Genomic DNA, 23,934 nt, shown 5'->3' on the forward strand with positions numbered 1-23,934 from the left:
CATCAAACTTAATACAACAAAATACCTTCAAAAATACAGCATACCTGTAATGTCCATTTACAATGGTTTTTCAGTAGACCTATACTTCTCAAGCAGCTGGCGCCACAGCACTCTAGCCTGAAAAACAGAGCAAGACTGTCTCAAAAAAAAAAAAAAAAAAAAGGAAACAGGAAAGTTTTAAACTTAAATCCAGTTCCCAAGGGGGGTTGGGGGAGAAAGAAAAGCAATTCTATGAACGCTGCCTTTATAATGAACAATCAGAAATTTCACTAGGCTAATTTGACAGAAATTTTTCCTCATTTAAACAACATTACAAAAGTCCTGCATTATAAAATAGGGTAGAATAAATCAGTGTAATCAATAAAACTATACAACAATACAAATTACATATCTTCTGAGTGGGCAGTTTATTCTCTCTTTGCAGTCATGACTACAACATGCTCACTAAAAACAACTAAAACTGCCCAAACTATTGCTTAGTTTGTTTTGTTTAAAAAAGGGTGCAATTTTATTGTATATACAACCAATTTACTGGTAATACCTTGGCTTATTGCAAGGTTCTGACAAAATGTTTGTCTAGGCTTTTTTCCCTTCACTGTGAAGCACTGAAAGCTGCTATTTTTTTTCTTTTTTTTTTCTTTTTTTTTTTTTTAGTGCACATATGTCATAATAAAGTAATGCCCAGCTAAGTGCTATAGGGGAAGGCAAAGTATGCTGGCTGGCTATAGAAGTGACACCGTACACTGACAATCACACCATACAACAGCGCCAAACGACTATTCAACCACTTATCAGACACATATGAAAATCCAAAATGTTTTATTTTATTTTTTTTTCCTTAAATAGAGATAACCAGTAAACAATTTTCAGAACTTGGAAGTTTAAAAACGTGCATATAAAAATGGGCATTATATACTTTTTATTGAATGTGGATTGACTGCAGTCTGCTAAGAAAAATGGGGTGTGGGAGCTGAAGAAAAAGGAAGTTGTCTTTTTTTTTTTTTAAGGCTTGCTTGTGAAAGGAACAGTTGTAAAAACAAAATTGCTTGAAGCAGGGTCAGCTTAGTGCTTCACAGTTTGACTGCTTCTCTAAGAGGAGCCCTTCCTGCGCACGTGCATTCAAAAATCACAAAAAAGTACAAAGACAAACACCTAAAACACACTGCGTCAAGTGCAGCACCGACTTTGGTCAAATAAAAAAAAATAAAAGAAAAATTAATAATTGCTAAGCTTTTCTACATGATATAAGCAGGTATTGCATATTTTCATATATCTGGGGGGAAAATAAAGGAAGACTCCAAATAAATTGTAAAATGCAGCAACATCCAAAATACTGATATTCTAAGCATCTACAGATCTCAGAATAGCACTGCCACCGACCATACAGGACAATAAAGACTACTCCTATCTGCGGAACAACTAACTCTCTATTTAGGTCTAGATGTTGAAACTGACGATGGCTGACATAAAAGTCACATTTACAAAAAGTGTCTCCAAATGCTTGACTAGGGAAAAACCCCTTTCAATAGAGGAGCATGTGCAACAATTCCACAAATAATCGCTATCCAGGGCAAGGCACATTGATATGGAATTTTTGTTTTCGTGCAAATTAAGGAAAAAAAACAAAACAAAACAACATTGTTTCGGGGGAAAGATGAGGAGCAAAGTGTCTTCCCAAGAATTTCAGTTACTTGATTGTATAGGACAGTAGTAGAACCCTTCTGAAGGGCTGAAAAACATAGTTTAAAGGCAAGTGCCTAGAGTAGGGATTACAATATTGTGTCTTAATGCACTCTACTTTATCCTACATTAACTATATAAAAATTAGTTACTAACACTAGAACATGCAGAGACTTTCTCTGATCAGCAGGGCTTGCCAACCAGAACGTATATATATGTATAGTATAGGAAACCTTCTTGAAGTTGCATGGGAAGCAAAGGGGTGCTTCGCTGTCTGGTAGAAAAATCACTTGCACTTTTTTTTGTTTTTGTTTCTGTTTTTTTGTTTTTTTTTGTTGTTGTTGTTTTTTACATAAGATACAGGACATTTGGGGGTGCAAACTTTTTTTTTCCCTAACAAGTACCCTTGATCTGAATGGGTACCAGCATTTATGTCAGTATTGGTTTCATTATTGTTATTATTATTTGTTTTTTCCCATAGCCCAGTTCAGGGACGCAAAGGTCTTTAAACTCCTGGACAATCTCTGGTACAATGAGGTGTCTGATAACTGATAAATCCTATGTTGCCAGATATATGTAAAAATTTTCAGAATTGGCATAATCCATTATAGTGACTTCTAGCTTATAAAATTAACAGATACCATGATTTCATTTTAGTTATGTGCTTTGATAACAGAAAATAATTAATTAGCATTTAATGTAGTTAACATATTGTGGTAAAAGCACCATTAGATTTGTTTTTTTGTTTTTTTTTTAAATTTTCCTTCAGTTTTTAAAGGGATACAAGTTTAACAATAAAAAACATAAAAAGCAAAAATAGCTCCCCTTTTTCTTGCAAGGCTGTTTTTTTACCCCAATAATTTAGAGTCCTGGGGTGAAAGGACTTGAAAAACAAAAATAGAATTTTCAACAATCTCTATCTTACAAAGATATTTAGCTATCCAATGAAATTGCACTTTACTCAATTCAAAATTCGATTGTTTTGATTGATTCCTGTCAGTTTCTGTCAAAACAGACCATCTTCCCCATTTCCATGTGAATTTTTGTGTCATTGTTGAAATTGTTGAAAAAATGTTTTTTTTTTTAATGTAAGTGCAGCATTTCAAAACTTTTAAAAAACTGAATAGTAGTAGTAGTAGTTTGCCATTTTCAGAATTGTTCTGCAATGTGAGTGGATTCATTGTCCTTGCGGGCCATGTTATATACTTAACTGCTGACTGCTGAACCAAACCAAACTAAAAGAAAAAATAAAAAAGGAACATAACTGCATTTTCTTTTTCCAATATGTTACAGAAAAACATTGCCCTTTGACTGTCCCGTAAGTTATATATTGCAGATCTCAGCTACTACAAAAGATTTAGTTCTCCATGTGTCCCCTGAATGGCCAAGGAGGACCACACCTGTGTGGGTAAATTCATGAAATACTGTGAAACAGCCGGGCTCCGTAAGGAAAGTGTGTTACAACAGGAAGTCAGTGAGCAAGGGTAGTCTTCTGCTAGCCAAGTCACCTAATGCTCACGCTACCATGGAAAACATTTCAAATGTTACAAAGCCCAACCATTTCCAGCACCATATGAGAAATTACAACAGTCCCTAAAGTATTTTTTAAAAAAAAAAAAAATCCCAAAAGGTTATGGCCTTTGCTGTTTGACCATAATGCTCGCTGTTTCCATGTACAAGTTGATTTGAATCGGTATTTCTCCCCTTCCACTGACAGTGAAGTTGTAACCGCGCTGAGTTGAGGTTGCGTCCATGTTACAGAGTTGAGAAGGGGTCAGGTGGTCTGTCTGGTGGATGGTGGGACGCTGCAACTTTTATCCCAGGTACCAGGACTGGAAAACAAAAGGAAAAGGACAATTAGAAGTACGATTTGTACAACAGCATATTTTAGAAGTTGCCTTTCCAATTATGACATTGGGATCTATGGTAGGGAGGAGGGGGGGGTTCGCCAGGAAACGTAAAGGAATGACAGACAATAGCAGATCCTGAGGTACTGAAACTGATCTTACTCCTCTGAAATTAAAATCCATTGTCATGAAGGTTTGCCAGCATTCTGAGTACGTTTTACAAAATGAAGTATTTCTGTCCTCTTAAAATACAAATACAGGTTTTGTAGTCTGGTGGGGGCAGGTATAGGAGGGCACGACACCTGGTTTATCATTCGGTCCTCAGTGCCTAACCCGGTGCCTGGAACACAGAATGTTCCCGAGGAGGAAGTGCTGAAAGAATGGAGAATGCGTCAAGGGAGAGGTTTCACGTGGCATGGAATGGTGCCACATGGGGCACGGGTGATTTTCACGTCTCCTTTTCAGTGAGGGCCAGGCACTGCGGGTGTGATCATTACCCTCTTTTAACAGGCACAGGTGGTCGGCAGTGGTATGAAGATAAGTGGCGCAGAGTGGGGCAGTGCTGTCCCAGGCCTCCTGCATAATTGTGGGCAAGTCACGGCATTTCCCTTGCACTCCATTTCTTTATACATGTAAGATTTTATGACCTAAAATGCTCCTTTCGGTTCAATATTTCTAAAATAATATTTTCAAAAATGACACGTAATACTCAAGTAGGATTAAAATTTTTCCCTATTGACTACCATGTCGTACAAAGGAACAATGAGGCCACTGCATGTTCCTCATTCATGCTTTTGTTCATTCAATATTTGTTTAAAACCTTCTGTGTGCCTGGGGGGCCCGGTTACTGGTTACCTTTTCCTTTCATAAATCCTTAGGTGATTAGCTTTGAGCAAGTGTCTGGTGATACCTCGCTTTGTCTGCTGGCATTTCTTCTTCTGTTACTTAAACAAACCGACCAATTATGGAGTAATATCAGGGTTTCTCCAGTGAAATTAAAAAGTGTCTGGCTTTTGCCAACTTTTCTCTAGAGATACCCTGACAAATTCACTACATTCATCATTATTGACAGCAAAATCATTGACTTCTAGCAAACGTGAATGCTTCTGAATTCTCTCAGTTGACAGTATCGGAAAGGGTTACATTTGGGTTGATTCAGTCAGGTGAGGGCTCCTCCCTGTCCAAGAGATTCAATTAGGTAAAGTAAGGACGTGTGTGATCCCCATGGATAAATGGCTAAATGATAGGTACACAGAGGTTGGTATAAGATTTCCTGGGCACACAAGCTACCTTTGATTTCCAGAGGAGTTTAAAAAACCCAAGCCTAAACCAAAAAACTACTCATCCTGTATACTTTTCCATGTTATTCGTTGACCACATGCTTTGAGGAATACAATAAAGTCTCTTGTGTCCTGAAAGGAAATCATCCTGGCAAATACACACGGCCTAAATCTAACTGGACAAAAGAAAGAAGAGGGAGAAAGAAAGGAGAGAGAAGGTAATTCCAGAGCGTGTTTTCTGTGGGCCTCTCCTAATAGCTGACTCTGATCCACGTTAGAGCCGCTTCCTCTTTCACAAAACTTTGGGTGCGGGGAATAATGCTTACGATGTCTGTTTTCACACTTTCCAAGTCAGTTGTAAAATTCCAGACTTCTTCTATTGGACACTACGGTAGTTCCTGAAGCAAAGGCCTGGGACCCAGTGAGTCAGCAGGGGGAGCAGTTCTCCACACCACAGTTTCTGGATGAGACCTCAGGGCACTACAAAAATCTGCAGTGCCTCTGCACTTCTCTTAAACAGCAAAGCAAAAAAAAAAAAGTTTCTTCACACATCTTACTATTCAGTATATGCCTTGCCGACAAGGTTACCCCAGAGCAGCTCTGTAATCCTTCACTGAAATAGGCTTTATTGATTGCTCTGGTCTATTGTTCTCTTTTCAAGTCCCCCAAGTTCAAGTTCATCCTGGTGTTACATCATGTCTGGTTGCTAAGAGCAACCAGACAGACCCAGACGTGACTATCATTAGCAAGAAACCCTCTGCTCTCCTCCCACCAACCTTCCAGTGGTTCTGACGTAGCAGGCCCACTGCAAACACATTGAAGTATTTATTCTGCCTAATTTATGACCTACACAGCAAGCGAGACCCCCACTCCAAAAACCAACACTGTTGTATATTTAATTAATCTGTCTTTCTCTAGCACTTGGGAAAGTTAGACAAAGGACTAATTATTGTGTTTCACTCTCCACACTTTTGGGGGGTGGATATTTGCATGGGAAAGAAGACTACAGGCCCAGCATCAGGGCCCCCCTCCTCTTTTTCTTTTTGCCCTATTGACATTTCATGAAATACTTTAGCTGCTTAAGGGAATTAGAAAAAAAAATGCGATGTGAATGTTACTCCTTCTGAGTTGGTATTCAGTAACACAAATCAACTCATGACATGTTTAAATTTAAATGCTAACCACACACTCTCGGAGTTACTTTAAAGGTTAGTTTTTAATCAATAGAAGTTGCTGACTCCGGGTTTTTGAGCTGCACACTGCAACTCTTGGGCTTTTGTCTAACGTTAAAGCTTTCAAACTTTTTTTTTTTCCTTGAGATGATTTTAGCAATGATTTGCAGACACAGAAGGCTATTGTGCTCTGACCAGCAACATGTCAATAGAGGAGCAGAGCTGCCCTGTGGTGGGGTGTCAATATGACTCCTGAAGGCAGAGGTTGGGGGTCTTTAATAACCCATGAAAAAACCTTAATTAACCCTTTCAGGCCCAAACCAAAACCTATTCTTAAACTTTTTCACTCCTATAATTTGACCATTAGTACTTATTTCAACATCACACTAATCTTCATGACAATTAACCCTGCTACTTGACCAAGGGCTTCCAGAATGGGAAGTTGGTTAGGGGAACCACACAGGGAATTTTTTTTTTTTTTTGAATGAAGCCTCTGTGATTAAATCATTTGTTTGTGGAGATGCCAGATAAATAGTTTTGATAATAATAATTTTTTAAAAAAATCATCCATTTCACTAAATTTTCTTATGATCAGTTTGTAGTTGAAGACGTTCATAATCCCATTGTGATGAGCGTGATAATCACACATGTAGTAGCCAATTGATTGCTATAAACTTCCAGGAACTGCTAATAACACCAGATGGACAAGATAATATTTGGAAAAGCCCATTTTTCTCTTGTGATGTTTTCTCATAATTTCTATTATGTAAGCAAGCACAAGTTTCAAAACATTAATTGAAGAATGATTCTGCATATTTTCTTCTTGGGCCATACAGGAAAAACATAAAAGAAATCTGAGACTATGAAATTGTTGGGGTTGAATAGCAAATCACTGGGAAAATGTTGACACATTAAACAAAATCTACTTATGGACAGTCAAAAAACCGTCTTCAGACATTCACTGACATAAGCTTAGGTTTCATATGGTTTCTGCCTTCATACTTTATAGCCCCTTAATCTAACCTACTTACTGTATCCAAATGGACTACAAAGGAATCTCTGTCCCTTATCTGCAGTGAGTGGCACTATTACAATACAATATAGGATGATGTTATCTTGATACATTTACATTAAGGAAGTAAACACAAAGCTTTGATCTATTTTTTTTTGCTCAGGAACTTTCGGCTACAGTTGTTTTGGAGATCCATAAATCCACGCTCCTACAAAGGCTCCAGTTGCGTAAAATTAGTCAGTTATAGTCACAACGTCTAAAGTTTGGGATGTGCTGAGGGGGAGGGGAGAGGCAAGGGGGGTGATTGTCCTTTTTCAGTGTTCAAGGTGAAACATCAAAAGAAATCTGCAGTCCAGGACAAGAGCTCAGCTTTCCTTTTCTCCAGTCAAATGAAGAAGTAATCTCATCAGGTTGGAAAGTGCTGACTAAGGATTTAATAAAGTGCCTGCAGATGTGGCGTCTCTAAGGTATTCAACTCATGTAATGCAAAACAGCTCCACACTGAATGTGCTTATAAAATTTCATTTAACCATTGCGACGCGACTTTTTTTCCTCTCACAGTTCTCTAAGGAGTTTTATCACACTTCCCACCCCTTAATTTACAGCTCCATGAAAGTTCGAAACCCATTCTGCTGGGATTCGGGAATACTCACAGTAGTCAGGTTTTATGAACCATAAACAATATCTATCTGACTGCATCCTAAACAGGAAGCCTGAAATGGCAGGAGGTACCTTTGACGGTGCCAATCTGTTCTATTTCTTATGCCTCATGGAGAGCACTCGGAAAACAGAGACCATCTTCCAAAATCTGGTCATGAGACTGCCGAAGATAATGGCTGATGAAGGTAATCGACCCAACTCCTTAGCTCACAACAATCGTTCTAATATGTATTAACGAGTTTCTAAACAGCCTGTTATATTCTCTTTTCACTAAGAAGGCAGGATGCACGTGTTAGAGACAGAAAGAAAAATGTCTGTTTGAGACAGTTATATTTTACTTTAACCAAAAAAAGGAGGAGAGGGTGCTGGGGGTGGGTGGCAGGGAGGGCAGGACAGACTGACGCAGCAGAATCTGTTTTTCAAATTAAAAAGTTAAACAAAAGGCCTCAAGGGCAAAGTTTAACACTGCGGAAGGAGGTTGTTAATGTGGAATCCAGAACTGGGTGTGACACTTGGCTTTCTTCTCCAGGCCAGGTGGGTTACTTAAGGACACTCACACACAGAGAATGGCAACGTGCAAATACAGGGAGTCCTCCCACCCCTCAGAGCCAACTCCTCGGCAGCCCCCAAAGAGGACTTAGCCAACCCAGAAACCAATACTGCGTAAGCTGCTGTCACCATTTTGCATTCTTTCTTGAGGAGACGTTGCCGGGTCACACTAATCCAGTTAGTCATTTTTGGCTTCCTGCTCTTGTTTGGATGAATTAAAGCCCACTGTTTGGCCTAAATGAATTGTCCTTGGCAAATCAGCCCAAAGCCTGGTAGCCCCTTTTCCCTATTCCTATACAATGGAAGTGGGCAGGGCTCTGAGTACACCTCTAGTTTCACACATTAGTAAAAACCATTTGGGAGCATTTATTCATTTATTCAATAAGCACTAAGGGTGCTAGGTGCTACATATGCTAGGCTCTGGGTATATAATGAGTAAAATAAATAATGACCCTGCTTTTGAGGACTTTATGTTCTAGCAGGAAGAAGGGCTAGATTTTAGACTTCTATACCCTTCATGATACTGGGTACCTTACTTTTCTCAAAGTACGATCTTCATAAACACATGTCGACAGATGAGGCTGAGTATCCAGTGTCCCAAGGACCCAGAATTGAGTCCTGCTTTTTCCATTGACTAGTTGTGTGACCACAAGTAAGCCAGTCCCTGTCCTTGGGACCACAGAGGATTGTCAGGACCATTCTGCATCACATGAGAGGAAAGCAGTGATTTACACTGGTTTCTCCTGAAAAGGGTGACATGCCGTACACAGGTGTTAGTTACTGGTATTTCCAGCCTTGGGCTTTGATCTCTGTAGTCATTTTTCTTGTCTGATTTTATTTCGTTAATTAAAGAAAGCCTGTTTTCAATAACTCTAAACCAAGACTTGTTTATTGTACAGGAAACTATTAAAACAGTAATGGGCTGTGATTGGTCCCTCTTACCTTTGTAGCCTTATCTTTTCACCACGTGTACTCAACACTTGTGCTATGTTAAACTTCTTCCAGATCCCCCAACGCCAAATGCTTTCTCCCTGCTGGGACTTGGCACAGGCTGGACCTCTCTCCTTGGCTTTGCTAACACTTGCTAGTCCTTGGGTTCTAAGATTAGATGTCCCTTCTTCTGAGGAGCCTTTCTCTGGGTCTTTCCCCCAGGGTTCACCTCCATGACAGTCACTGAACTGTAATTACCTGCTGTCTTCCCAAGAAAACTGTCTTCTCAGGTGTGGCATCCCCAGTGTCTTGCCCAGTGGCCAAAAGAGTAGGTACTTTATTAAATACTGTTAAACAAAGGAAGGAAGGAAGAACAAGCTGTATGCAGGTTTCTCAAAGCTTGGAGTCAAAGCAAGGCATCTAGATGGATGACTTCTGGCATGCTCATGCCACATGTCCATGTCTCCCAAAATGACAGACACTTTCCCTCGAGGGACACAGGTCTCCACAAGTTACTCCAGGCAGTTCCGACTCAAGAGCTGTTGCAACGGGGCCAACTGTGGCCAACTGCGTCAGTAGCATGTGCAATAGTTTTGTAACGTGGACTGCTGCCTACTTACTACAAGCACGGTGGAGTTGTCCAAACCACCGATCCCTGGAGAATGACTGGGCTGCTCCCGGCCAAGACCTCCGTTTTGGTTCAAACCTCAAGATGGGAAAACACTAATCTTTTTACCCAATAAGCCATCCAGTACCTCCAAACCTTGAGAGTACATTCACAATCCAATTATTCAGACTATCGTTCCAAAGTCTGAATAGTTCATCAGATTTCAGCTTGCCCTAGTGTCTCTCTTACCATCAAGTGCATTTTTTTCTCTCCTTTTATGTTTTCATCAAGTAATCTTCTACTTCATGAAATCAAAGACTTCCGGATTAAAAATTGTACTCTGGGCCCCTTGCATTTGCTCTGAAGACTTACTGGAGGGCTGTGTGCGTAGTAGTCAGACCCAGGGCTCTGGAGTCCGAATGACAAAAATCCTGGTGCAGTTGTGTGCTAGTCAAATGATCTTAGGCAAGTTAGTTAGCACCTCTGAGTCTCAGTTTTCGACTCCAGGAAATGGGAATAACTTTATCAGTTTTTGTGGGGATTAAATGCCTGGCTAGGGGCAAGTACAGAAAGAAAACCAGGAAGGCAGGGTAGATGGATTCACTAACCATAAAAGGTGTCCGGGGCCTTATGGTCCACGTGAGACCTAGAGTTCCCCAGGAAAACAAGTGCTCTACAAGGCCGCTTTCTCTTATTTAATGAAATAATTTCTTAGTTAAATGTAGCAGCTGTGTCAGTTCCATTTCCCCAGTTGCGAGAGAAAGTTCTTGAGAAAATAAAAATCTGTCTTTAATTGCAATATTAAAATCAGAGCAGTGAAACCAACAGCACAAAAGGAATTGGCTCAAGTTTATGAAAGGCATTTGGGCCCTTGCCTTGCAAGGCTAAACTGCACGCTTTGGAGGTTGGGGGTGGCGGGGGGGAAGGGGAGGAAGGGAGGGAGTAGTCAGGCAACCAAGTGGGACAGAAACAATCCTATTTTGGTTTTTGTTAGCGAATGGCATACTACATAGATCAGAGACTTCTTATAAAATACAAACCCCCACTGTACACAAAGCACAGGAAAATGTGAGGAAAAAAGGGAAAAACTAAAAGCAGCTTAGGGTGTGTTAACGCTGCTATTCTGTCAGCTTAAAGAGTATTTTATGCTTGATCAACAGCTCTTTTTTATTGTGCTTTTCTTTCATTCATTCAAGACATCAAAGCCGGGCACCACCAGCATACCTGCCCTTCTGGAGCCGCTTATGAGGGGGTTCTAATGAAGCACGACTCTGGGAGCCGGAGACCCCCGTGGACACGGCAGTTCAAAGGGAATATTTCAACAATGATTACATTTTGTAAATCTTTTTATGAAAGAGACAGCTTATTTCCTGCTTTTTCATGAAAAATAGATTCTATCCATTAAAGTGAGTCCGCGCCACGGAAGCTGCTTGAGATCTGAGGTGCGGCGTGGAGATTAAGGGGACAATGACCCAATGAAATTGTCCAGAGCTCCTATCTATGTGGTCGTGATGGCACTGCCGGATCTTCTGGGTGGAGTCCAGGCAGTGCACTGGAAATGCAGTGACGAGGGTGCCTTGCGGCTTTATTTTTCAACTCGGGCCTTGTGTGTATTATCTGTTCTATTGTATTATTGATTCTACAAAGTCCAACAAATATGAGAAGACAGGCCACCCCTTCTACCGCACAAAAGCAAGATGAAAGATTTAAGTTACAAATTCATTACATGCTGTATTTTAATGCCTGAAATGGGACAAACCCTTTTCCATATGGGAAGTTAGCCATAAAAAAAGCTGGCTCTGGTCTGAAGACACAATACAGGGTTTATTATTGGCTAATGTCTGCCTCAAAGGCAAAAAATAAAGAAGCAGCATAGTTTTTTGTAATTTTTGGTTTTCACATTAAAATAATCTTTTCCCTAGCCTTTTTTCTTTTTTTTTTTTGTGACTGGGGGGAGTTGAGGAGAGCGGGGAAGGAAGGGAATATGATTTCCTGGGGAGCTATGAGATGAAAAAATGTATGTTTTCTACACATCAGATTCCAATTTTAATTAAATGCCTGTTGTCTAACAAGTACAGACAGTCACACTTGGGGTTGGCCCAATGGTGGCCCAGGGAGGTAACCTTTCTTGTTTAAAAAGAGAGGCGTGGGAGTGGAGGTCGGAGCTCAGCGGAGCGTGGCCACATTAGAATAATCATTCCCCCACGTGCTTCCCCCCTCTTGCTCTTCCCAAACATGACTCAGGTTCACAGCCAATCGATCAGAGAGATTTTACCGTTTGAATTGTGCAGGTAGATAAAGTCCGGTAAGGGGGAAAATAACATTAAAGCAAAAAGTCCAGTTATTTCAAAAATTCTCCCAGACACATCCTGCAATAGAATGCCAGAAGATCTGGCCCTTTGCCAGGAACTAATTCCCAAACTAACCTTTCCAGCCAAGAAGCCCTTCAGACACTGGATGGCATCTGCCACCTTTGGACTTCTCCCCCCGCCAGCGGGCACCTCCACGCATGCCCTGAGCACAGGTCTGCTTCTTACCTCTTTAATCCTCGTCTGTCCACTGTTCTCAGTCCTTCCTCCTTTCCCTTCTAGTCCCATTCCCCACCTCCTCCCACCCCTCAGGTCAGTGTCTCCCTCGCTCTCCATTGTGTTCCCCCCAACCCCCCGACCCCAGGAATCAGGGTAGACCCTACTCTGTCAAGGGCCGTGCAGACCAATGGTCCTTCCTACTCCACTTGCCGGATTAAGAAAGAAGTAAGGAAGGAGGCGCTGAGCTGCAAACCACAACCGCCCTGCTTAGCAGCTGGAGTCAAAGGCTTCTGAAGTGGCCAAAGAAATGAGGTGGAGAGACAGAATTTGGACAGAGTTCAGAGGAAGTCGTAGCATCTTAGTTTTCAGATTCATGAGAAAACAGAGCTAGAGTACAGGGAGATGCCACTGAGCACTGGACTGTGAGCCAGGGGCCCTGGTTTATGTCCCAGTTCAATCACTGACTGACTATGGGACCTGGGCACCTCACGAGACCTCTCTGATTATACTACAGGATCCCGTTCTTATACCGTTGTTTAGCGTCCAGGAACACCTGCTTCTAGATGTTGCTGGTTCCAGGAATCATCTTTTTTCTCATTCACAGTATAGACGTGATATTGGCAGGGGTAAAATTGTTCCTATCTCTGAGTGAGGTCAGAGTGAGCTTCAACATGGAAAAAGTCAGATCATGGAGTGAGAGACCTAAGTCCTGGTCTGTGTGATGTCAGGGGTCCACCTTAGCTTTTCTGCAAAACAGGCCTCAGGATACCAGTTATCACAGCATTAGGGGGAGGAAACAAAGACACAAAATGATTTTGAAACATTGGCCTAAAATATAAGCAGCAACATTATGGAAGGCACTGATGTGATCTCGATGCGGGGTTTGTGTGTGTGTGTGTATGTGTGTGTGTGTCAGGATTTCATCTGAGCCAACAACCCTGGATAAAAATGGAATGGTTTCCTGAGTGTAGTCAAAGCTCTATGTGACATTCCCCAAAGCCCAAACTGGGAACCAGTGAACAATGCTTTCCTCCTCCTTCTGAGAATGTGGTAGGATTTAGGGTTTTATGGCAACAAAACTTGTCTTTGTTAAGACGTGACTTGCAAAATAAACCCACACGGGGGAGTTTGCAGTTTCAAATGACGGTATTTTTTTTTTTTATGCTGAAACAGCAAATGCTTTTTATGTTCAGATTTATTTCCTTCTAAATTTGTAGATTAAATTTACAACTGAGCAATATTCATTGCTACAAACAATTAGATTCTTCCTGAATATTTCCAGGGGAGGTGGGTAGGAAGTTTCTTGATAGAGTGGGGCTGGGGACTGGTGCAAGGTGATGGTCTGGTAGCACTGACAGTCTATGTGAAGGACCTCATCAATAATGTGGACAAGGAAGTAGTGACTGGCAGAGCTACTTGCCTTCCCTGTGAGGGATCTCTCGTTGGAGAGGTAATATCATCCTAATACAGAAAATTTAATTTATTTTTACCTCTTCAGTAATGACTTTCGAGACAGAGGATATCTCATAAGCAAAGATTGTTGAAGACTGATTCAAGAATGTGTTTTATAAAATTGAGCATGCAAACAAAATCATTCTCCTTTTGTTTTCTGATAAATTCCACTTGGTAGTTCTCTACCAGTAACTGAGATTTAGGGACAAACTCAGAACACACACACACATACACAGTTGGGAACGGTCATATATTAATACCTCTACTATCACTTTGTTATCAATTAATAAAAGCAATTACAGATCGCATGACTGTTTTATGTTTATTGGCTCCTTAAATATCCTTTTCTCTTGTTAAACCGCCATATGGATAGGAGATCCTATTATTTATTTTGAGAGAATGGTGGTAAGATCAAATGATAGATATGCACTTCCATTCTCATTCTGCAATCACAAAAATCTTGCAGACATGCCAACTTGTGCTATTCTAGAAGATGGTTCAATTAAAAAATATTTTAAGATTTTTCTTTCTTTTTAAGAAGTGAATTGTCCGGGCTAAAATATGACTTCCTGTTCTACTGCATCAGTCTTTCTGTATTGTTCTCCAGGAACATGTTTATGAGTTCAAGTTCAGGTTTAAACTAAATAAAACACTCCTCAGGAGTTTATAACTGGGCCTCATTTACATGGGCTCCCTCTGAACTCTGCCGGCCTCAGTATGCTAGTTTCCAAGGCTTGGTGAAGGAATGTTTTACAGTTGGAATCTGTACCGCTTTCTCAGGCATTTCAGACTCAGAGGCTGGGCAGCACCAAGCCTTAGTTAGTATTAAAAGTTTCCTTAGATCTGCTGTAGAGGCGAGGAAAGAGAGAAAGAAAGGCAGAGCAGGAGCCAAGAGAACTGGATCTACTTAATTTCCCCATGAGGCGTTCAGGTTCACATTACAGTTCAAAGGTGAGGAATGGATTCTGGATGTATATTGCAGGATTTCATAGCCATGACTTCAAATTTCTCTGCAATTATTTTCAGCTTTTTGTGGAAATGGTCAATGCACATTTACTCTTTTCAAATATAAAAACTAGGGTTTGCTTAAACTGTTTTCTGTCTTGAAAATGAAGTTAAGAAGCATTATGAAGAGAAATGTCCCCAACTCAAAAGAGATCCTATATATGTTTACCAAAAAACCTAAGAGGTTTTTGAGATCAAAAAGATCTCTGGGATTTTCCAGCCAATAAAACACCAGAGGGGAAGAAATGGTTATTTCTGGGTTAGAATTAGGAAGGGTTGAAGTAGGGATTCCGAGATGCTCAGAGAGAACCAATCTGGAGAGAGCTGATTTCCTGGCTCATTGAAGTTAAGGCTCAATCTTGCTGCTGAGCAAGGGTCCCGGAGTTCAGAGAAAGCAGCCATCGCCTTTATGGACAGAAATGGAAAGGGAGAGGGAGAAAGAGGTCCAGTGACTCTGCCTCTCAACTTCTCTCTGAATCTGAGTTTATCTAGCAAGAAGTGGGTATAGCAGTAATAAGTCAACGATGCTAATAGTAAGTGTTACCACTGGGCAATGCCCAAGAGTTACTTTGTAACATCTCCTTATACTGGAGCAGTTCTTTCCTGATAGGTGAGCATACCCACCAAAACTGCAGCTCATGGCATTCCCAGTACCCCAGGTTCAGCACCTGTAATCTTGCAAAGCGGTATGTGATGAGTCAGATAAATATTAATAGTTCAAGGGTTAAGCACTGCTCTGTGGGGTTCACAGAAGCAGCTCCATGGCAGAGGGTTGATAGACTAGGAGTCTGGGGTGAATATGGATTTCAGTTTACACTTTAGTTAAGAATGGAGTATGACCACTTTCCTAGCATCATGGCTGTGAGGATGAAATGAACTTATATGAACGCATTTTGTCTCCTAATTGGACTGTAATTACAGTTTCAGGAGGGCAGAGCTGATGCTCTTTTTTTGGAGTTAGACAGGGCGGGGGGATTCCTTTCTGTCTTGGGAAGACAGAAACCTCATCCTTACGTGCTAGCTCATGGTCTTTTCTTGGCCTAGTGCAGTAATGGGCAGTTACTTTTCTTGGATAAGTACAATAACAGCACAAGGACATTGCCTATATGCTAGGCTTCTACTCTTTTCTCTCAATCCCCTGAACTCAGCCTAGTCAACCCTGAAAAACACTAAGGGTTTTCTAAAACCAAATTAAATGTGAATATGCTTCCAAATAAAACCCTTTGCTATGAAAATTAGAAGTTTCTTCTACTGGATGAGAACATGAATAAAAGTGAAATCTATCTAGACGATTTTATGCAGAAATGGATGGTAAAATTGGTTTCTTTGGGGGTAGCAGTTTACTTATGTGATTGTATGGAACTGGGGATCACCACTCTTAAGAGTTTTTCAGCCTTTGACCAGGACTGATTGGCCAATTTGCAGAAAGATGATAATTTGCATATGAAATAATCTCCACATTGGTCAGTCAACTCCAAACGACCGAGAATCGTATGTTCTTTCCTAGTTCTTGTTTCTCTTCTTTCTTTTTCAAAAATATCGATCAAATTTTGGTTCATTCCCCACTGCCCTTTGGCCCCCTACCAATAAGTGTTGCTATAGGAAACCTATTAAACATAACTGCCAATTTTTAAAAAAGTAACTCTGGCAAAATGGTGAATGGGAGGAATCTGAAACTCAAAATGGTTTGCAGATTTTCCTGAGGATTTAATTCATCCATGTGGGTCCTAATTGTTTTGAAGACAAAATAATTTGATAGTTGATTTAGTAGTTGGTAGTTCAAAAAGTTTTACATTTGTTAATGTGTGGGTAAGTAGATTCAGATCTAATGTCACTTGATTTATGCTGTCTGTTCTGGTAAAACAGTAGTTTCATCCTTCTATAATTTTTTTTTTTCAGAAACAGAGGGCACTAAGTTTGGAAACATGTTCCCTTGATCAAGCCGTATGGAAGGCATGGGATGAAGAGGGCAAGCTGCCTCCCACGTCAGGCGCTTGGAGGAGCAGCCTCCTCTCTCATACTCCCTTAGTGTTAGTTATTCAGTGTTTGGGATCCCTCATCTTACTTACACACCTTATTTCTGTGCCTGGTTCCTGCTCAAAGCAAGTAGCCAAGAAGGGGTACGAGGGGACAGTCCAGATTTGACAGTGTTGACCCCAGGGCTGAGAAGCATTAGTGAATTCCATGAGGAGTTTCATGGAGCAGTTCTTGGTTTACAAAGGTCACTGTGATGCAAGGCCCAGGGGATGAGCCAAGCAAACAGCCTTCCAGGAAGATGGTGGGGGTGGGGGACCAGGGAACAATGATGCTATGAGGAGGGTGGTGTGAAGAGAGTTTGATACATCTTTAGACTTTGACAGGAAAAGATATTTGGGAAAAGGCCAACTACGAGATACCGCATGGCCCTAGCTGAATGGTAATGATGTAACAAAAATCGACACTCTGCACTATCCAGACACCACAGAGAACAACTGGCAGATATGAAAATCATTGTAAGACGTGAAATTATACCTCTCACTGCTTCATTATCACTATATTTCATAATATTTGTCTAGAAAGGCACACAAAGCCTATCAGGTTAAATTAATCCTAATGATCAATTTTAGTTTTATTCTAATTAAACAATTTCAATTTAATTAATGCAAGCACAGAAATTAGTCAAAATTACAAATGTAAATGTTGAACTTTAAATCAAAGGTCCTCCCTACTCCCTCCCTCATGTAGAAGCACTTTAAAGTGTTTGCCTGTAAAGGTGGATGGGAATTTTGACCTTTGTCTGCACTGGGAAGGAGAGAAGATAGAAACAGGTACAACAAAAGGCTACCCAGGAGCACAGAGAGAAGCACGGGTTTTACACACACACACACACACACACACACACACACACACACACACACGCACTCTGCTGCGTGGCAGTCTATGAAGGTAAATTCTGCTAGGTGAACTTTTGAATTGCATGCTTTTGTTCCTCAGGATTCCAATATATTTCAGTCAGTCTAATGGATATTGGGCTTTTATAAAACACCTTTGTAAAATAGAAACCATGTACCCATTTCCTAAGCCACATACTAAACCACCTGTCCTTCCCTCCCTGGTGTCACATACCTGCATCTCAGTCCTGCTCTGCCTCTGATTAGCTTTGTGGCCTTGCAAGTTGTTTTACCTCCCTGGGCTTTGGCCCCCTTATCTGGAGGTGCTACTTTATTAAGATGACATGCACTTTATTCCACAATATACTTAAAGTCATATGTGAAAACAGTGGGTCTAGAGTAGATAATCTCTAAGGAAATCACCAGCTTCAGTGTTTCATATTTCTACGACTTTGAAAAATACTGGCATCTTAAAATGGATTTGAAAATGGTACAGGGCACATGTGTCTGAGTCATCCTAGAAAGACATTTAAATAGGCTTTCTTCCCTCTTCATAAAAATCCAAAGTAGATGGAATCCAGAGTTCTAAAAATTTGAGGAAAAAAAGAACCTGAAAAATCGACGTTTCGTTCTTAAAAAGTGTTTGTGGGGGGGTAGGTGTAAAAATCTGAAATAGAAAAAAAAAACACAATAAAGAGAAATAGGTGCTCATTTTTTTGTATTTAAAAACTTGTACTGGTGAATTATACTTAATAACAGGTTTGCAATGCAACTGACTCTTGGTCTTAGAAGAGTGTTCCATGCTGTCACTCTTATCCATAAGACAGCCACAACTTCTTTTCCCAAAAGGAGGCCTTCATCCATTATCTTCCATCTTGACTTGTTTTCAACTGTAGATGAGAATTATCTGATAGCAATCAATTCACTATTACTGTTTGGGGACATTATAGAACAGCAGAGCAATTTAATAATATAGTTGATTAGTATAATAATCATTATTAAATTTAATAATGATAGTGGGATTCCCCTTACCTTGGTTAATGATCATGGACAATTCATTTCTTGACTGCTAGTGGTAGAAATGGTTTTTGAAATATTAACTTCTGCCCCATGGGAATGACACTTAGCCCATCACATTTAATTTTTGACCTTCACTGAACAGCACGCTCCTAATCCCTTGATTTTATAATCTTAACTAGGAAACATTAAAATATGGATTGACTCCAGTTGGCAGGAATCTTTATGTTCTTTTCACTAAAAAAGCTATAAATTCAATGGTTGACCTTTTATTTCCAGGTCACAAATGACACCCACTCAAGTTTTGTCCGTTCACATAGGATTTATGTTAGGGTCTACAGGTATAAGCCATGAAAGTTGAACTTTAATGAAATGTCTTTCAAAGATGTGCACTTAACCAAAAATTTCTCACAAAAAATTAGCAGGTGGCCTTTTAAAAACAGCCATTATATCCTCAAGTTCATTGCTGGCCTCCACTAAATCTATTTTTCACTTGTAGTAAGTTTCTTCTAATATCATTTTTCAAGGGGTACAAATTATGCTTGTGTTTGGAGGACAATAATACCATAGTTCCCAATTTAGGTTTCTAAACTGAAAGATTTCTGACATGTTCTCTTTACCATCACCACAATTCATCTATCTCCAGTTGAAAAATGTTCCTTGTCCTTTTTCACAAAATCAATTGTATTGATGGGAGGCATTCTGTGCTGTCAATCAGGGAAATGTGATTTGATGGGACCCCAAAGCGGTGAGATAAGGAAAAGAATACCAAACCTGCCCAGGTCCACACCTCTGGAGTGAGATCAATGTTTTCCATAATACTTATCCTGTCATGTAGCACCCTGACGGTCACAATTAATAATGTAGAGGGAGCTGATTAACTTAAGCAAAGTGCTCTCTGCCGTGTAAACACATAAAGATCTATAGGGCAAAAAAATGGAGGGGGAGCGGTGCGCACCAGGAAAGAACAAAACATCATTTTTATTTTTCACGTGTACACGTTCTCGCTTTCCATTCTTCTCTTGTAACAATTACTGTACCAGCTACTCTGACAGAGTCAATAAATTGATCTGGGTGTTGACGCAGCAGCAAGGCAGACTAATCTGATGCACCATTATCTGCAATGGAGAGTGTGGGGGTTTGGGGGTGCACTTAGGTAACAGAGGGCAAAGGGGAAGAAGTCAATAAAGGCAAGCCAGCATCGCTCCAGATAGGTAATCAATGCTCTGTGTGCCACTTCTGGGACAGACAGTTGCACATGTGGCAGGTGCGTGTGTATGTATGTGTGTGTGTGTGTGTGTGGGTGTGTGCGCACGTGCGCACGCGTGCTGAGAAGAGACAGAGAAAACGAAGCCTTCACCTTGGCTAAAGGATGCAGCCTAAGTAATACCGTATGCACCACTTATTTAAGTCCCTACGGTATTTCAGTCACTCACACCAATCTGCAATTCAATGAGGATCACCACCCCATTAGAACTAATCATGTCAGCTGTGTATCTGACAAAATAAACATTCAGAAACTGTGCTCCTAGGTTCGGAACTTGTTTTTGCACCGGGATTTTTTCCCCTTCCTTCCCTCATCCAGCACAAAGTTTAATTGTTTTTTAATATGGAATTATAAGATACATAGAGACTCTCCGTATGAATTCCTCAGTGTATTTTTCTTTACAATCAGAAATGGCTGCTGTTAGCTGAGCTTTCGCTTGCTCCTTGGGAGTATGCTAGGTATGTTCTTAATAAATAAATATCATTCTACTGGCTAATGAGAGAATTAATGGCACAACTTATGGAAAACGGGCGTGGGAGGATGGGGTGAGAAGAGACTCAGTTCAGGGAGAAAATTACTGGATTATCTCTGGGGTTCTTTCCATATTAATATTTCTACGTTTCTTCTTCACAATCACAGGTCCCTTGTCCTAAAGATAAATGAGATGCACCCTGCCTTAACGTCAACGCTTACAGAGGTTCGATCCTAGGGGGTGTGGAAGCAGCGGCAAACATTGGCTTTCCAGGTGCCAGGGCAGGATGCTGGGGGCTTTTATCCTAACCAGACTGAGTCTTTCTAACACTCTAAGTGGAATGCAGGAATTAATTTATACTTTTATAAATGTGACATCTCAGGGTCAAAAAGGCTAAAAATTACCCCAAGGTCACATGCTGAGATAAATCAAACTCAGGATTCTCTGGCTCCAAAGCTTGTATTTTTTCCACTCTATCATACTGTCCAGGAGAGGAGGGTACCTCATGACCATAGGTCTTAATTTTACTACTGCTGGTAAAATCCTGTACCTAATGGGTATTAAACCAAGTGAGGTTGAGGTTTTTTCACAAATTGAGATCCCACTGTGGCTGTCACCCGCTTCCCATCTCCCATAGAATCAAGTCCAAGTGCCTGACCACTGGATAAAGGCATGCATTTATTCATGACTGGACCGTAGTCTAACCTCCCAGCCTCATTCTCAACATTGTCTGCCATTTACTTTATAGTGACAGATGTACCAGACAGAACAGAGTTGTCCAAACACACACCACTGTTCCTTTGCATGTGCTGTCCCCCCTGCCTGGAATGGAGCCTTCTCTCCAAGTATGGCTTTCTCCTTCCAAACCAGCTCATGTGTCTTCTCCTCTTGCATATCTTCTATGATCTCTGTGCTTCTCACCGGAGTTAATTGCCTACTCTTCTTATAAAAGATACATATTTCAATTGTTTCACTTATCACTCTTTAGTGGAATTTGTTTACTCTTCTCCCTAGAAGTCTGTGAGCAATGTTATGGCAGAGTTTGGATTATATATGTGTAGCCACCCTTCCAGCTTAGTATGGTGCAAGGAACATAGCAGGTGTTCAATCAATTCTGGCTCTTTCCCCTCCCTAAAATCAATCCCATAGCTGGCAAGTGGGATCGATGAGCTAGGAATCCAGGTATTTTGACTCCTAGTCAGTGTTTCTTCAACTGTACCGCAATGCACAGGTCCCTGCTAAGGTCAAGTTTCCTGATGGACCTGTCTATTGTACTGCCCTCCCATCCCTCCAGTACCACGCCCTCCCCATATACACACAGACACATGGCCAGGATGGGGGGATTATGCTTGCGAGGGGCAGAAACTGTATGTCATCAGGGCTGTCCTTAAATCTCCCTCAACTATTCAAGGCAACAGGGCGATATGCATCATATCCTAGCCTTGGAGGGCAGCACTGGGTACTTATACATCATTAAGGCAGTGCCGGGAGGGCCCAAGGTCACAGCTGTGCCTGGGCTGCATCCCCATTATCCTGACACATTCAGGCTCCAGGCAAGGAGGGAAGGAGGGTGTGAGAGTGAGGAACACAGGGCTAGGACAGCCTGTCCTTCCCCAGTGTCCCTGCTCCAACACAGGGATCCAGCTTATCACAAGCTCATGTGATTCATTAGTTAATGTGTAAAGCATTTGTAAAGTAAAAAGCCAATTAGAAGTGCTAAGTTATTTCATCTCTGCTGTAAAGTAAGCAAAGTGAAGCCTCAGGAAAAATTCTCATGCAAATATTTTGGGGAGGTGTGTGCTGTGGAATGTAATTCAATGAACAGACTCCACCGAAAGGCTATATCCCCCAAAAAGAAAGCACCAATGAAAGAATGTGCCTAAATCCTCAATAAACAAACAGGAAGGTAAAAAGATGGGGGTGAGAAAAGTGGACAGGAAGATTCATTGAGAACTCACATGAGATCTTCAATGAATTTCACATTAGACAACAGAGTGTGTCAGTGGAACCTTCAAAGTCTGCGACTCATCAGAAGCCCTGGGAAAGCCTGTGTCTGAAAGGAACCCTGATACTGAATCCTTTCCTCATGTGACCAGTCATTGTTTAGAGCGCAGAAACTTTTGGTGACGCACATATCTCAGGCATGGGATTTTCACGTGCAAGGGCTTTGTGGAAAGTGAGAACACCACCTGTATTGCGTTCTGTCCTCAGAGTTCAGGCAGCAGGGCCAATCAACTCACTTTCCTGTTCTCTGAACTCTGTTGACTCAAGCTCAGCAAAACCAGGCTCTTTTCTTTTGCAAAGGAAGCATCTGGTTCCAAGTCATAAAAGAGAAACCCAGAACCTGTTGCTGACTCTTTGATAAGCCCCTGGGAGGGCACACAGGGGGCACTGTTTCACAGAGTTCCTCTGCAATCACAAAGGCACGTGTCCTCCAAATTGGCCTTTTCAGAGTCCGAGTTTACCCAGGGAAGGTTGGCCCAGTCCCGTGGGAGCTGGTCTGCACAAAACTCTAGCACTTCTGCCCAAATCCTAGACCTCAAACAGAAGGCTGAAAAGAGATGATCAATACACATTCATATACACACAGCCTATATGTCTCCTGGACACACAGGGAGTATGTGGAAGAAAGGCACAGTAAGAAGACAAGCATTAAGAGAGAAGGGAGTGCAACTACAGGAGTTGAAAAGTGCACGAAACTTATCAGGGAATGGGAAAAAGGAGTATGACATCTACTGTTAACAGCCTAACCACTATCTATTGCCCTTCCTTCCTTGGGCAATTTTGTTTAGCGAGCAAATGTGACCTGTCCTGGGTATGGATCATGATTTGAGCCAATCAAGATAATCCTATGCTGGCTGGCTTTCTCAGCATCCTTTGTAGCTAAAGAGTAATATGTGACCCAGTTTTAGCCACAGTGGGACCTAAGTAGAAATTTTCTAGCAGGGTTCAGGGAGAAGTATGGCAGGGCCTTTTCCCTGATATTAGAAGACTCCTGGAGTATGATATGGGTATGATGTCTGGAGCTGCAGCAGCCATTTTACAATCAGAGGCACCAAGCATGAGGATGAAAAGGCACCATGGGAAGGATGGTAGAGCAGCATGTTAGAAAGAGCTTAGGCTCCTGCTGGCATCATGTAGCAGCTGAAATAATGCCAACAATCACTTGCTTACAGATTTCTTGTTATGTGAGAAAAATAACCCTGACTGGCTTAAACCAGATTAAGAAAACTTAATTGGGTTTTCTTCTAGGAGGTAGGTACTATTATTGCCTTCATTTCATACATGAGGAAACTAAATCTTAATGTGTAACATATCCAAGATCAGACAGACAAATGGCACACCCAGGCTGTGAAAACAGGTCTATTTTCTCTTGTTCCCCCAAAGAAGTCAGCCCCCCAAGTACCAACTATATTTTCCTTAGTACCCTGGAACTTCCACCGATCAGATACATCATTATCAAGGCCCATCTAAGGGCTAACATTTCGATGGTATTTCTGCAGTTGACACTGTGGTTTTCTGACTTCTCTGCAAGGCTATCATCACACTGTGATCTGGCTCCTGTCAGTTCTCCACACCAACTCAC

The 23,934-nt window shown here is 41.2% G+C and overlaps 1 protein-coding gene across 4 annotated transcripts in view; it reads right to left on the reverse strand.

Moving 5' to 3' along the window:
* Window positions 1–802: 802 nt before the first annotated feature.
* The window catches only part of NFIA (nuclear factor I/A), a 369,436-nt gene continuing 346,304 nt past the window's right edge, over window positions 803–23,934 (reverse strand). For all 4 annotated transcript variants that reach the window (XM_012639455.1, XM_012639454.1, XM_012639453.1 and 1 more), the window contains one exon: window positions 803–3,512. In XM_012639455.1, the coding sequence (XP_012494909.1) occupies window positions 3,436–3,512 (77 nt within the window). In that variant the 3' untranslated portion in view covers window positions 803–3,435. The remainder of the gene's footprint in view (window positions 3,513–23,934) is intronic.

Source organism: Propithecus coquereli, unplaced genomic scaffold, assembly GCF_000956105.1.
Source record: "Propithecus coquereli isolate 6110/MARCELLA unplaced genomic scaffold, Pcoq_1.0 Scaffold14, whole genome shotgun sequence".
Classification (NCBI taxonomy): Eukaryota; Metazoa; Chordata; class Mammalia; order Primates; family Indriidae; genus Propithecus; species Propithecus coquereli.